The sequence below is a fragment of the Anolis sagrei genome, chromosome 12, assembly GCF_037176765.1.
Source record: "Anolis sagrei isolate rAnoSag1 chromosome 12, rAnoSag1.mat, whole genome shotgun sequence".
In the NCBI taxonomy this organism is placed as follows: domain Eukaryota; kingdom Metazoa; phylum Chordata; class Lepidosauria; order Squamata; family Dactyloidae; genus Anolis; species Anolis sagrei.
In genome coordinates this window covers 12,069,955-12,086,168 of record NC_090032.1, presented here as the reverse complement: position 1 = coordinate 12,086,168, position 16,214 = coordinate 12,069,955, and the positions used below count along the sequence as shown (strand labels likewise).

The window sequence follows — 16,214 nt, the reverse complement described above, 5'->3', positions numbered from 1 at the left end:
CATTGGCTAACCTTTCTGTGACTGACTGGAAAAGGCTCCCTTCCCTCCAAAAAGCAAAAAAGGGGCGGGACCAGGAATCCTAACTATAATTGGCAGGTGGCCTACCCTATAAATGCAAATTATAACAGGAAACCCCCTGCTGCAAAATCCCAAGCATGGGTTTGCACACAAACATATAAACACAGCAAATAAATCTGTAGCTCCTGGAACAGCTGTTCCAGAACACCATCAAAGTCCTCACAACAGATGAGCATCCATCTCAATAAAGCTATATTTAGACCCAAAAGTCTTTTTTTAACTCGGGGAAGGAAATATTTTCTTGAGTATTTTTATGAATATTTTTGTCAATATTTTCTCCATTTTTTTGTGGTGAATATTACTCCCCAAATTTTCTGGACCAATATGGTGGGTAAGGCTCAGAGAACAAGATGTGCTAACTGGCTCCTTGCTCTCTTCTTTTCTTCCAGGAGCGACAGCTCTTTCAACTTCTTCGTCTTCTTCTTCATCTTCTTTGCACAGGACGTGGTTTTTGTTCTGCAGGCCATCGGCATTCCCGGCTGGGGCTTCAGGTGGGGCGAAATCCTTGCATCCTTGCATTGTTTGTCTTATGTTGTGGGTTGGATTAGAAGGAGGGCTCTGTCCTGCCATATTTATTTGTTTCTCCGTCGTGGTCACTGTGAAATGCACACATATCAAGAGTATACTGTTTTCTTCTTTTCTCATCTTTGCTTGCAGTGGTTGGATCGTGAGCCTCTCAGCCCTGAAGCTGAACACTGGTGTGGCCGTCCTCATGATGCTGGTTGCGACCCAATTCACGGCTGTGGCTGGACTGGGCATTATCATGCTCAAACGGGTGAGTGCCAAGGCCGCAGGCTGGCTCTGTCTCAGGCTTTCTATCATAGAATCATAGAATCAGAGTTGGAAGAGACCTCATGGGCCATCCAGTCTAACCCCATTCCGCCAAGAAGCAGGAATATTGCATTCAAATCACCCCCAACAGATGGCCATCCAGCCTCTGTTTAAAAGCTTCCAAAGAAGGAACCTCCACCACACTCCGGGGCAGAGAGTTCCACTGCTGAACGGCTCTCACAGTCAGGAAGTTCTTCCTCATGTTCAGATGGAATCTCCTCTCTTGTAGTTTGAAGCCATTGTTCCGTGTCCTAGTCTCCAAGGAAGCAGAAAACAAGCTTGCTCCCTCCTCCCTGTGGCTTCCTCTCACATATTTATACATGGCTATCTTATCTCCTCTCATCCTTGTCTTCTTCAGGCTAAACATGCCCAGCTCCTTAAGCCGCTCCTCATAGGGATTGTTCTTCTTCTATCAAAGCCAAAGCAAAGAGGGGGCCAGGGGACAGTTCCATCTTGTCTCTTGTGCTATGCTAATAATATAATATAATATAATATATTGTATATACATATAATATTTATAATATTATAATGCAATACAATGTAATTTGTCGTGTCAGGAGCGACTTGAGAAACTGCAAGTCGCTTCTGGTGTGAGAGAATTGGCCGTCTGCAAGGACGTTGCCCAGGAGACGCCCGGATGATTTGATTTTTTTATCATCCCTGTGGGAGGCTTCTCTCATGTCCCCGCTTGGGGAGCTGGAGCTGACAGAGGGAGCTCATCCGCCTCTCCCCAGATTCGAACCTGCGACCTGTCGGTCTTCAGTCCTGCCGGCACAAGGGGGCTCCATATAATGTAATAATATGATATTATAATTAAATATTTGATATTACATGTAATATTACTAATAATATTGCAATATAATGGTATAGTACAATATAGTAATATATAATACTGATATCGTACTATGCTAATAATATAATATATTGTATGTACTGTATATACTCGAGTATAAGCCTAGTTTTTCAGCCCTTTTTTTAGGCTGAAAAAATCCCCTCGGCTTATACTCGAGTCAAGGTTATTTACTACTTTCCTCTGTTATTATTTTTAATGCATTTATAATTTTACTCTTATTATTACATTTATAATTTTACCCTATTATTGTTATAACATTTATTATTTTATGATATTATTACTGGTATTTTTACATTTACATTTCCATTATTATTATTATTATTATTATTATTATTATTATTACATTTACATTACAAATGTGAGTAGATCAATAGGTACCGCTCCGGCGGGAAGGTAAGGGCAGTCATGCCGGCCACATGACCTTGGAGGTGTCTACGGACAACGCTGGCTCTTCGGCTTAGAAATGGAGATGAGCACCACACCCCAGAGTCAGACATGACTGGACTTAATGTATATATATATAGTGTTTGGTTGTGGGATTAACATAACTTGAAAACCACTGGACAAATTGCCGCCAAATTAAGGCACAAGACACCTACTAACCCAAGGAGTGACCATCACTCAAAAAATGGTTTTGATAATGATATAAAAAGGTAAAGGTAGTCCCCTGACATTAAGTCCAGTCATGTCTGACTCTGGGGTGTGGTGCTCATCTCCATTTCTAAGCCGAAGAGCCGGCATTGTCCGTAGACACCTCCAAGGTCATGTGGCCGGCATGACTGCATGGAGCGCCCTTACCTTCCCGCCGGAGCGGTACCTATTGATCTACTCACATTTGCATGTTTTCGAACTGCTAGGTTGGCAGAAGCTAGGGCTGACAGCGGAAGCTCACGCCGCTCCCCGGAATCGAACCTGCGACCTTTCGATCAACAAGCTCAGCAGCTCAGTGCTTTAACCCACTGTGCCACCGGGGGCTCCCCAATGATATAATACCATTATTATTATTATATATTCTTATATTATTTTTATGATATCATTTTGTATCGTAATATATCATTGTATTATAATGTCATATATCATAATATAATTATATTAGTATTTCTGATTATAATATAATACTTTTTATTATATTCTTTTATAATTGAATATATTATTATATATTATTTTATTATGCATTTTGACTGCACCCTCAACTTGCTTCAGACACGATAAATCAATAAGTCAATCTATTGAATCCTGGGGATGTCAGTGGGAACCTTCAGGGAGGAGCCATGGAGACCATTCTGATGCGTTGCTGACATTCCAGGGAAAGGCTGTTGGCCCTGGAATCTCACTGTTGACCGTTGGCGAGAGAGACAGGAGGTGGCTCTTGTGTCTTGCTGTCCTTCGGGGTTTTTGGCTTGTGCTTCTTTGGAATTCAGGTCTGGTTTGGGTTTTTTATATATATATCTGTGGAATGACTCTAAAATTACAACAGCATCACAACAGAGAGGAAACAAACGAGGAACGATCTTGACAGATTAGAGAGATGCTTGGCCAAAACTAACAAAATGAAGTTCAACAGTGACAAATGCAGGATACTCCACTTTGGCAGGAAAAACGAAATGCAACGATACAGAATGGGGGACAATGCCTGGCTCGAGAGCAGTACATGGGAAAGAGATCTTGGAGTCCTCGTGGACAACAAGTTAAACATGAGCCAACAATGTGATGTGGCGGCAAAAAACGCCAATTGGATTTTGGCCTCTATAGTGTCTAGATCCAGGGAAGTAATGCTACCCCTCTATTCCGCTTTGGTTAGACCACATCTGGAATATTGTGTCCAATTCTGGGCACCACAATTCAAGAGAGATATTGACAAGCTGGAATGTGTCCAGAGGAGGGCGACTAAAATGATCAAGGGTCTGGAGAACAAGCCCTATGAGGAGCGGCTTAAGGAGCTGGGCATGTTTAGCCTGAAGAAGAGAAGGCTGAGAGGAGATATGATCGCCATTAGGCTTGTTTGATCAAGAAAAAATTTGGCTCTAAACTCGCTTTGTTTCCAGGGGGCGCCAGCGTTTCGAATTTCTAAGGACTTCCGAAATTTAAGATTTCGAAATTTCGAAATTTAAGAAATCTCGTTAATTACGAATCGATTTGTTAATGTATTGTCGAAGGCTTTCATGGCTGGAATCACTAGGTTCTTGTGGGTTTTTTCGGGCTATAGAGCCATGTTCAAGGAACATGAAAGGCAACACTGCAGACTCCTTCAACCAGAGAAGTCAGCCATAGCAGAGCACCTGAGGAACCAGCCTGGACACAGCATATTATTTGAGAACACAGAAATGCTGGACCACACCAACAACCACCATGTCAGACTACACAGAGAAGCCACTGAAATCCACAAGCATGTGGACAATTTCAACAGAAAGGAGGAGCCCATGAAAATGAACAAAATCTGGCTACCAGTATTAAAAAACTCTAAAATTACAACAGCAAAACAGCAGAGAGGAAACAACCAGGCACAGATTAACACCTCCCAGCAAGAGATTTTCCCAGGCTCAGGCAGGCCTTCAAATGCTAATGAAACATTCACACCTAACTGCAGCAGAGAAGAGCTCTTTGCCCCACCCCAGCCATTCCACAGATATATAAACCCATTGTCCTAATTCCAACAGACCTCACTACCTCTGAGGATGCTTGCCATAGATGCAGGCGAAACGTCAGGAGAAATGCCTCTAGAACATGGCTCTATAGCCCAAAAAAACCCACAAGAACCTAGCGATTCGTTAATGGCGGACGCGATTTCCCAATGCGCTAAAATCACCTCCAAACAGGACAGGAGGAACTTCTGAAATTCAGGATGAAATTAAAATACATTAAGTTAGTAAAAATACAAATTAAAATCACTTAAAATTAATAAAATAATAAAAAATAATAAAATAATAAAATAAAATAATAAAATAATAAAATAATAAAATAAAATAATAAAATAAGTAATAAGATAATAAAATATCTCCAGGACGAGGAGGAGGATGGGGAGGAAAGGCAACGCTGGCACCTTTTCTCTCCTTCTTTCCCGTCTTAATAATTACGAAATAATTACGAAATAATTACGAAAATTTGGAAAAATTGTTTCGATTCTTAATTACTCTTCACACTATTCCTGCATGGCTCAATATTGGATCGTAAGCTAATTTAAATACGAATTAATAACGACTTTAGAAACTAACGAACACAATCAAACAAGCCTAATAGCCATGTATAAATATGTGAGAAGAAGCCACCGGGAGGAGGGAGCAAGCGTGTTTTCTGCTTCCTTGGAGACTAGGACGCGGAACAATGGCTTCAAACTACAAGAAAGGAGATTCCATCTGAACATGAGGAAAGACTTCCTGACAGTGAGAGCCGTTCAGCAGTGGAACTCTCTGCCCCGGAGTGTGGTGGAGGCTCCTTCTTTGGAAGCTCCCAGGCAGTCTATATTGTATTAAAGTTGGAAAGGAACTCCCAAAGGCCATCTAGCCCAAGCCCATTTTACCAGTAAGGAAATACTATCAAAGCTCTCCCGACAATCTCTAAAGGAAGTTCTTCCTCTGAACATGAGAGCTGTTCAGCAGTGGAACTCTCTGCCCCGGGGTGTGGTTGAGGCTCCTTCTTTGGAAGCTTTTAAACAGAGGCTGGATGGCCATCTGTCAGGGGTGATTTGAATGCAATATTCCTGCTTCTTGGCAGAAAGGGGTTGGACTGGATGGCCCGTGAGGTCTCTTCCAACTCTTTGATTCTAGGATTCTAAGGACACCTAATCACCTCTTAACAAAAGTTTGCTCTAGGCACTGTCAGGCCATTATATGCTAATCAAGGTGGTCAGTTGAAACATTCACACCTAGCTCCAGCAGACAAGAGTCCTTTGTCCCACCCTGCTCATTTCCTAGTTCCAACAGACCTCACTACCTCTGAGGATGCTTGCCATAGATGCAGGCGAAACGTCAGGAGAGAATGCCTCTAGACCATGGCCATATAGCCCGAAAAAACCTACAACAACCCAGTGATTCCGGCCATGAAAGCCTTCGACAATACATTTTCTTGCAACTGATTTGTAGATAGATGGTGAATTATACTGAACTTTTAAGAAATATCCTACAAATTAAGCCTGTGCTTCTTTGTGTCTCATTCTATTTCCTCAGGTTAGATCGTGGCTGAACCAGGAGCAGTCCTTCCATACAAAACTTCTTATCTTCTTAAATCCTATCACCATACCATCAGGTAAGCCAAATGCAAAACTGGAAATAAAATACATTTTTTCCCTTGGGATTTCAGTGCTGAGACTTTGTATATATATAAATGCTCTGTGCATAATGAGTACCTTAAAAACAAAAGAACCAATGAACGAAATCACACCAAATTTGGCAACAAAACGTCTCAGAACCACAAGGAGTGACCATCAATCAAAAAATGATGATTTTGTCATTTGGGAGTTGTAGTTGCTGGGATTTATAGTTTATTTATTTATTTATTTCTTGCATTCATTGACCGCCCCTCTCAGCCCGAGGGCGACTCGGGGCGGTGAACAGCAACAAGGAAAGACAGTGTACAGTGAATCACGACAATACAAACCAGACACATACAACACAACATATACTAAACATCCGCTTCGTCAAGTCCTGGGGTCATAGCCGAAATTCGTAGTCCTAGTTCATTCCAGTCTCATTCCAAGATACACTCAGTTGAAGGCCTGCTCGAAAAGCCATGTTTTCAGGCCCCTACGAAAGGCCATCAAGGAGGGCGCCTGTCTAACTTCAGCAGGGAGGGTGTTCCACAGCCGGGGGGCCACCACCGAGAAGGCCCGCTCCCTCGTCCCCGCCAGACGTGCCTGTGAGGCAGGCGGGACCGAGAGAAGGGCCTCCCCGGATGATCTCAAGGCCCTCGTGGGCTCGTAGGCCGAGATGCGGTCTGCAAGGTATTTTGGGCCGGAACCGTTTAGGGCTTTGTAGGATAACACCACCACCTTAAATTGGGCCCGGTAGCAAATCGGCAGCCAGTGGAGCTGGGACAGCAGGGGCGTTGTATGCTCTCTGCGTCCTGCTCCCGTTAACAACATGGCTGCCGCGCGTTGGACTAGCTGAAGCTTCCGGGCCGTCTTCAAGGACAGCCCCACGTAGAGAGCGTTGCAGTAGTCGAGGCGGGATGTGACCAAAGCGTGTACCACCGTGGCCAAGTCAGACTTCCCAAGATACGGGCGCAGCTGGCGCACGAGCCTAAGCTGTGCAAATGCTCCCCTGGTCACCGCTGAAACCTGAGGCTCCAGGCTCAGCGATGAGTCCAGGGTCACACCCAAGCTGCGAACCTGCGCCTTCAAGGGGAGTGCGACCCCGTCGAGCACAGGCTGTAACCCTATACCCTGTTCGGCCTTGCGACTGACCAGGAGTACCTCTGTCTTGTCTGGATTTAGTTTCAGTTTGTTCGCCCTCATCCAGACCATTACAGCGGCCAGGCACCGGTTGTAGTTCACCTACAACCAAAAAAATAAAATAGTAAAATAAAGAGTAGAGACATCAGATTGGCAACCAAGATCCATTGCATAGTCAAACCATGGTCTTGCCTGTAGTCACCTACGGATGTGAGAGCTGGACCTTAGGGAAGGCTGAGCGAAGGAAGATCGATGCTTTTGAGCTGTGGTGTTGGAGGAAAGTGCTGAGAGTGCCTTGGACTGCGAGAAGATCCAACCAGGCCATCCTCCAGGAAATAAAGCCCAGCTGCTCATTGGAGGGAAGGAGAGTAGAGGCCAAGATGAAGTCCTTTGGCCACATCATGAGAAGAAAGGAAAGCTTAGAGAAGACAATTATGCTGGGGAAAATGGAAGGAAAAAGGAAGAGGGGCGACCAAGGGCAAGATGGATGGATGGCATCCTTGAAGTGACTGGACTGACCTTGAGGGAGCTGGGGGTGGTGACGGCCGACAGGGAGCTCTGGCGTGGACTGGTCCATGAGGTCACGAAGAGTCGGAGACAACTGAACGAATGAACAACAAAACAACCAAAAAAGGGAAATGCGAAAGACTGCTCAAACTTCCGTACAGTGGCCCTTATTTCTCATGCCAGTAAGGGAATGTTCAAGATCCTGCAAGGAAGACTCCAGCAATACATGGAGCGAGAGTTGCCGGATGTTCAAGCTGGGTTTAGAAAAGGCAGAGGAATGAGAGACCAGATTGCCAATCTCCGCTGGAGAATGGAGAAAGGCAGGGAGTTTCAGAAAAACATCTATTTTTGCTTCATTGACTATTCTAAAGCCTTTGACTGTGTGGATCATAATAAATTGTGGCAAGTTCTTGGTGGGATGGGCATCCCAAGCCCCCTTCCCTCTCTCCTGAGGAATCTGTACAAGGACCAAGGAGCAACAGTCAGAACTGACCACGGAACAGGAGACTGGTTCAAGATTGGGAAAGGCGTCCGGCAAGGCTGCATCCTCTCACCCAACCTTTTTAACTTGTATGCGGAACACATCATGCGAGGATGTGCGGGGCTGGATGAATGCAAAGCTGGGGTGAAAATTGCTGGAAGAAACAGTAACAACCTCAGATATGCAGATGACACCACTCTGATGGCCGAAAGCGAGGAGGAGCCGAGGAGCCTTCTAATCAAGGTGAAAGAAGAAAGCGCAAAAGCCGGGTTGCAGCTAAACGTCAAAAAAACCAAGATGATGGCAACAAGAATGATTGACAACTGGAAAATAGAGGGAGAAAATGTGGAGGCCGTGACAGACTTTGTATTTCTAGGTGCAAAGATGAGTGCAGACGCAGACTGTGGCCAGGAAATCAGGAGACGCTTCCTTCTTGGAAGGACAGCAATGTCCAGTCTCGATAAAATAGTCAAGAGTAGAGACATCAGACTGGCAACAAAGATCCATTGCCTAGTCAAAGCCATGGTATTCCCTGTAGTCACCTACGGATGTGAGAGCTGGACCTTAGGGAAGGCTGAGCGAAGGAAGAGAGATGCTTTTGAGCTGTGGTGCTGGAGGAAAGTTCTGAGAGTGCCTTGGACTGCGAGAAGATCCAACCAGTCCATCCTCCAGGAAATAAAGCCCGACTGCTCATTGGAGGGAAGGAGACTAGAGACAAAGTTGAAGTCCTTTGGCCACATCATGAGGAGACAGCAAAGCCTAGAGAAGACAATGATGCTGGGGAAAGTGGAAGGCAAAAGGAAGAGGGGCCGACCAAGGGCAAGATGGATGGATGGCATCCTTGAAGTGACTGGACTGACCTTGAAGGAGCTGGGGGTGGTGACGGCCGACAGGGAGCTATGGCATGGGCTGGTCCATGAGGTCACGAAGAGTCGGAGACGACGGAACGAATGAACAACAACAACAACACAATCAAAGAGCATTCTGAACTCCACCAATGATAGAATTGAACCAAACATGGCACACAGAACTCCCACGACCAACAGAAAATATTGGAAGGGTTTGGTGGGCATTAACCTTGAGTTTGGGAATTATAGTTCACCTACATCCAGAGAGCACTGTGGACTCAAACAATGATGGAACTGGACCAAACGTGGCACAAGCACACAATACGGCCAAATACAGATGGCATTTGAACACAGATGGCATTTGGGGGAAATAGACCCTGACATTTGAGAGTTGTAGTCACTGGGATTCACAGTTCACCTGAAATCAAAAAGCATTCTGAAAGACAGTTTTGTAACTGTCTTTTTATGTGTACTGTACACCGCCATGAGTCGCCCGTAAGGGCTGAGAATGGCGGTTAATAAGTGCATCAAATAAATAAATACAACCAGAGACTACCATGGACTCAAACAATGATGGATCTGGACCAAACTTGGCACGAATATTCCATATGCTCAAATATGAACACAGATAGAGTTTGGGGGAAATAGACCTTGACATTTGGGAGTTGTCGTTACTGGGATTTATAGTTCACCTACAATCAAAGAGCATTCTGAACCCCACCAACGACAGAATTGGGGCAAACTTCCCACACAGAACCCCCATGACCAAGTTTGGGAGTTGTAGTTCACCTACATCCAGAGACTACCATGGACTCAAACAATGATGGATCTGGACCAAATTTGGCACAAGCACACAATACGCCCAAATATGAACACAGATGGCATTTGGGGGAAATAGACCTTGACATTTGAGAGTTGTAGTCACTGGGATTCACAGTTCACCTACAATCAAAAAGCATTCTGAACCCCACGAACGACAGAATCGGGGCAAACTTCCCACACAGAACCCCCATGACCGACAGAAAATACTTAAGGCCATCCAGTCCAACTCCCTTCATCAGGGCAAGAAAACGTAATCAAAGCCCTCCTGACAAAGAGCCATCCAGCCATAGGGATAGATAGACATGATTCACACACACAAATATTGTATCATAGATTTGAAAGGGGCCCCTGAAGAAACCAACGTTTTCTCATTACGTTATTTTCCATATCAACAGACTGGGCCACAGCAACGTGTGGCAGGGGACAGCTAGTACTTTTTAAAAAGATTTTCTTCCTGTTGTTGACAGTTGAATTTAAATATATTTTATTTTTTTATTTATTATTCGAACTTATATGCCGCCACTCCCTTGGGGCTCGGAGCGGCTTACAAGAACAGGCTACAATCGAACACAATTTAAAAACAATTTAAAACAATTTAAAAACAATCAGAGATCAAAGGCCCGTCGAAATAGATATGTCTTACATGCCCTGCGGAAAGCTGATAAGTCCCACAAGGCACGGACTTCAGGTGGCAGAGTATTCCAGAGTGATGGTGCCACTGCTGTAAAAGCTCTGCGTCTGGTTGCTGTTAGACACAAGGTCTTGACACTGGGAATTTCCAACAAATCTTGGTCCTCAGAACGGAGGGATCTCTGGGGTTGGTAGGGGGTGAGGCGGTCCCTCAGGTACATCGGCCCCAGACCATGCAAGGCCTTGAAGGTGAGTGCCATCACTTTGAAAGTGATCCGGTGCTCAATGGGTAACCAATGCAGCTGTAGTAAGATTGGGCTTATGTGGCATCTCAGCGGAGTTCCCGCAAGAAGCCGAGCAGCTGCATTTTATACTAACTTGGCCTTCCGGATCACCAACAGAGGAAGGCCAATGTAGAGGGCATTACAGTAGTCCAGTCTTGAGATGACCGTAGCCTGGATCACCGTAGCTAGCTCGTCCCTGGACAGGGAGGGGGCCAGCCGTCTAGCCTGCCGCAGGTGAAAGAAGGCGGTTCTGCTCACGGCGGAGACCTGGGCCTCCATCGTCAGCAGAGGGTCCAAAAGGACTCCCAGACTCTTTACTAATGATGACGGGCATAGCGCCTCGCCATCCAGGGTAGGCAGCTGGATATCCCCACTGCCCGGTTGACCCAGCCATAGGATCTCCGTCTTTGCTGGATTCACCCTCAACCTGCTGGCACGCAGCCATCCAGTAACGGCCTCGAGGCACTGATGGAAACAATCGGGTACAGAGTCCGGTCGGCCTTGCATCTTCAGCACCAGCTGAGTGTCATCGGCGTACTGGTAACACTCAAGCCCAAAACCTCGAACCAGCTGAGCAAGTGGTCGCATATAGATGTTAAACTATAGGGGAGAGAATGGCCCCCTGAGGAACCCCACAAGAGAGAGGGGACCTCTCAGAGACCAGGCCTCCCCTCTCCACTCGCTGTCCACGGTTGTGAAGAAAGGAGGACAGCCAGTTTAAAGCTCTCCCCCTGATTCCAGCAACAGCAAGGCGGTGGGTCAAAAGATTGTGGTCGACTGTGTCAAATGCTGCTGTGAGATCCAATAACACGAGCAGCACTGACCCGCCCTGGTCAAGCTGGCATCGAAGGTGATCCGTGATGGAGACCAGCACACTCTCTGTCCCGTGCCCCACACGGAAGCCGGACTGGAAGGGAAATAGTCCGGCTGTGTCGTCTAGGAATTGCTGCAACTGCTCCGCTGCTGCCCTCTCAATCATCTTGCCCAGGAATGAGAGATTCAAAACTGGGCGGTAACTGGAGGGAACCGAAGGATCTAAATCTGGTTTCTTCAGCAGGAGTGAGAGACACCACTGCCTCTTTTAAACCCTCTGGAAAAACTCCTTGCTCAAGGCAGCTGTTTATGATCTTCAACAGAGGGTCGCGTAATCCCTCCAAGCAGGATTTCACCAATCAAGAGGGACACGGATCGAGGGAGCAAGTGGTCGGTCTAGCTGCAGCTATGAGCCTATCGACAGCCTCTGTGTCCAGTGGGACGAACCAATCGAGGATGGGCCCAGCAAGTGGCCACGGAGTCTCAAGTTCTCTCACTGTATCAATTGTGGCAGGGAGATCCTGGCAAAATAGCGAGATCTTGTCTGCAAAATAGCTCTGAAAATCCTCAGCTGATGGGTCTGATCACCACTTTTTGGGACAGTAGGAACCGTCATTAGAGATCGAATTATTTTGAACAATTTTGCCGGGCGTGAGCTAGCAGACGCTATCAAAGAAGCATAATATACTACATGAAAACTCCAACCATCACCCAAGTCAAAAAAGAAGCACCATTAAAGCCTTGGCAGACCGTACAAAAAGAATCTGCGAACCCCACCTCCTCCAAGATGAACTGAACCACCTCAACTGGGCTCTCCAGGCCAATGGAGACTCCACCTCAGACATCAGAAGAGCTGCAAGACCAAGAACAAGCCATGAGAGTCAAGATGAAGATCCACCCAAAGGAAAAGTGTTCCTGCCATACATCAAAGGAACCACTGACCGCAGAGGGAAGCTGATGAGGAAACACAACATGCAAACAATCTACAAACCCACCAAGAAAATCCAACAAATGCTACGTTCAGCAAAGGACAAGAAGGATCCTCTCACCTCTGCAGGAGTCTACCGTATACCTTGCAGCTGTGGACAAGTCTACAGAGGGACCACCAAACGCAGCAGCATTGCCCAAACACGAATCAAGGAACATGAAAGGCACTGCAGACTACTCCAACCAGAGAAGTCAACCATAGCAGAGCACCTGATGAACCAGCCTGGACACAGTATATTATTTGAGAACACAGAAATGCTGGACCACACCAACAACCACCATGTCAGGCTACACAGAGAAGCCATTGAAATCCACAAGCATGTGGACAATTTCAACAGAAAGGAAGAGACCATGAAAATGAACAAAATCTGGTTACCAGTATTAAAAAAACTCTAAAATTACAACAGCAAAACAACAGAGGGGAAACAACCAGGCACATCTTAACACCTCTCAACAAAAGGTTTTCCCAGGCTCAGGCAGGCCTTCAAATGCTAATGAAGGTGATCAGCTGAAACATTCACACCTAGCTCCAGCAGAGAAGAGCTCTTTGCCCCACCCCAGTCATTCCACAGATATATAAACCCATTGTCCTATTTTCAACAGACCTCACTACCTCTGAGGATGCTTGCCATAGATGCAGGCGAAACGTCAGGAGAAATGCCTCTAGAATAGGGCTGGGCGGTTTCGTTCGTTAATTTCGTAATTCGTTATTAATTCGTTATTTTTTTTGATAACGAAGCGATATTGAACCATTCAGGAGCAACTTAAAATCGAAACGAATTTTTAAAATTTATTTCGTAATTGTTTCGTAATTGTTTCGAAATTGTTTCGTTATTATTTCGTTATTATTTCCGTATGTCTGGTGCAAGTTTTATAGTTGTTGTTTGTTTTATCAGTGATAAAAAAATAAATTATCACACCAACAGTCAACAACAGAGGGAGAGGGAAGCTTCAGAAGTTCCCCCTGTCCCATTTGGAGGGTTTTTTAGCGTATTGCGCAATCGCGCCCGCCATTAACGAATCGATTCGTTATTGTTTCGAAATTGTTTCGTAATTTCCGAAATTTCATAAATATCAAACTTTTTTAAAGAAAAATTTTGGAAGCCCTATGAGAAGCGGCTTAAGGAGCTGGGCATGTTTAGCCTGAAGAAGAGAAGGCTGAGAAGAGATATGATAGCCGTGTATAAATATGTGAGAGGAAGTCACAGGGAGGAGGGAGCAAGCTTGTTTTCTGCTTCCTTGGAGACTAAGACGCGGAACAATGGCTTCAAACTACAAGAGAGGAGATTCCATGAACTTCCTGACTGTGAGAGCCGTTCAGCAGTGGAACTCTCTGCCCCGGAGTGTGGTGGAGGCTCCTTCTTTGGAGGCTTTTAAGCAGAGGCTGGATGGCCATCTGTCAGGGTTGATTTGAATGCAATATTCCTGCTTTTTGGCAGAAAGGGGTTGGACTGGATGGCCCATGAGGTCTCTTCCAACTCTTTGATTCTCTGATTCTCTGATTCTATAAATAACGAAACGCAAAAACCGCCTAAAAACGAATCAAGTTTAGAAACAAATTTTTCCGTGGTTGGACAGCCCTACTCTAGAACATGGCCCTATAGCCCGAAAAAACCCCACAAGAACTAGGGCTGTCCAAACACGGAAAAATCTGTTTCTAACCTCGATTTGTTTTTAGGGGTTTTTTGCGTTTCGTTATTTAAAATAATTCTGAAATTTTCCTTTAAAAAAGTTCAATATTTATGAAATTTCGGAAATTATAAAACAATTACGAATCGATTACGAATCGATTACGAATCGATTCGTTAATGGCGGCCGCGATCACACAATACGCTAAAAAAACTTCTGAAACTTCCCTCTCTCTCTGTTGTTGACTGCTGTTGTGATAATTATATTTTTTTTCACTGAGAAAACAAACAGCAACCCTAAAACTTGCACCAGACATGCGGAAATAATAACGAAACATTTACAAATCAATAACGAATCAATTACGAAACAATTACGAAATGAATTGGAAAAATTCATTTCATTTTTTAGTTGCTCCTGAATGGTTCAATATCGCTTCGTTATCAAAAAAAATAATGAATTTTTAACGAATTACGAAATTACGAAACGAAACCACCCAGCCCTAACAAGAACCTGATGAGGGGTTTGTTAACAATTTGAGCCTTGGGTATTGTTAGATGTTATGTCGGGAGTCATGGCTGGGGGTTCACGGATGGGAAGAGCAAGGCGGGATTGGGGGGAAAAGGTGTGTGCTTTAGTGGAGGATATTTCGAAAATTGTATAGTTTTTGTTTTAATTCATATAACACTTGCTAAGTCTGTTCTTGTTGTTCTTACAGCCATGCCACGCTGGAGACTACCGTTTCAGAGGCGCCATCGTGTTGCAGACATTCAAACGGAGGAGGAGAAGCTTCTACTAAGTATTCCACGAAAGCGTAAAAGCTTCTGGAAGAGGGTAAAGAGTTTATTCTCTTGTATCTCGGCCGAAAGGAGGGCTGTGGTGCGCCCGCAGAAGGGCCAGAGGGGGAGGCTGGCTAGTCGCATTCCATCTCTCGAGACCATCTTAGAGGAGGAAGAGGAGGAAGTGGTCCTGGAGGAGCTGGCCAGTCTGCCTCCAGACGTCCCCACCGACGGGGAGGAGGAAGACAAAGAAGAAGAAGAGGAGGAAGAGGAGGAGGAAGAAGAGGAAGTAGAGGAGGAACAACGGGAAGAAAAGGAAGAAGGGAAAGAGAAGGAAGAAGAAGAAGAGGAAGAGGAGGAGGAGGAAGAGGAACAGCTTAGCCACTTTTATCATTTTGTTTTAAATATGCTTGACATTTGAAAACATTTTTAAAAAATTACAAAAAAGAAGTGGAGGAGGAAGGACTTCCGGTTGGTTGAGACCCTCCTGTAGCAAATTTGTGCGTTGGCAGCTCTAGCAGTGCTTCAGTCCTAACTCAAGAAGGCTTCTTGACTCTTGCCAAACCTGGCCCTCTACAGTGAAGCCTGCGCTCTACATTGGATACAGGAATGGATAAATTTGAAAAATAAAAAACTGTTGATATTAGAGGGTCACGATCTGCGTGCGGGATGGCACGCATACCTCTGGCTAGGAAGGAAATGTATTGAAAAAAATTTTGGAAACCACTTCATACGCTCCGCCCTGCTGAAGACCTGGGAGAAATATAAACAATTTTTTCCCCTCCCCCAATCCATTTTTACCCTATCCACCCTTCCACTTGCACTACCCCCCCACTTCCCCCCCCTCCCCTACCCCCTGACCCTAACCTTGGTTTTTATATTGTTGTTAAAGAAAATTCACTAATAAAAATTTATTAAAAAAAAAAAAGAAGGCTTCTTGACTCAAACCATTGTGCATTGTGGATGACAAGTCTCTCAGGGCTCTGAGAGACAGCTGAGACATGTGAGTCTGGGTGCACAATAACCCCCTCCTTTGAAAGACGGTCAGAGGTCTAGGAGGTAAGACCCTCATCGTGCGACCGGCCGACGGTGTCAGAAGGGGCACCCCCCTCAAGGAGGTGCCTCCAAAATGCCCGGCAATGGCGCACAAAGAGGGATGTCCACAGCAAGGAAGCCATTGGCCTCCAATACCCACACCGCCACCAGCACAAAACAAAGATGATTTGCTAGAGCAAAACCAGAATTTGTGACAAAGCAACTGCCCCCTGAGAATACACCAGCTGATTATC

General features: G+C 45.3%; 1 protein-coding gene across 1 annotated transcript; it reads left to right on the top strand.

Annotated features, from left to right (window-relative positions):
* The first annotated feature begins 365 nt into the window (after positions 1 to 365).
* Positions 366 to 15,709, top strand: LOC132769678 (secretory carrier-associated membrane protein 3-like). The gene is made up of 3 exons (XM_067472438.1): positions 366 to 569; positions 736 to 853; positions 14,865 to 15,709. Exons 1-3 carry the CDS (start codon positions 403 to 405, stop codon positions 14,943 to 14,945), a joined length of 366 nt encoding a protein of 121 aa, XP_067328539.1. The 5' UTR covers positions 366 to 402; the 3' UTR covers positions 14,946 to 15,709.
* The last annotated feature ends 505 nt before the right edge of the window (positions 15,710 to 16,214 follow it).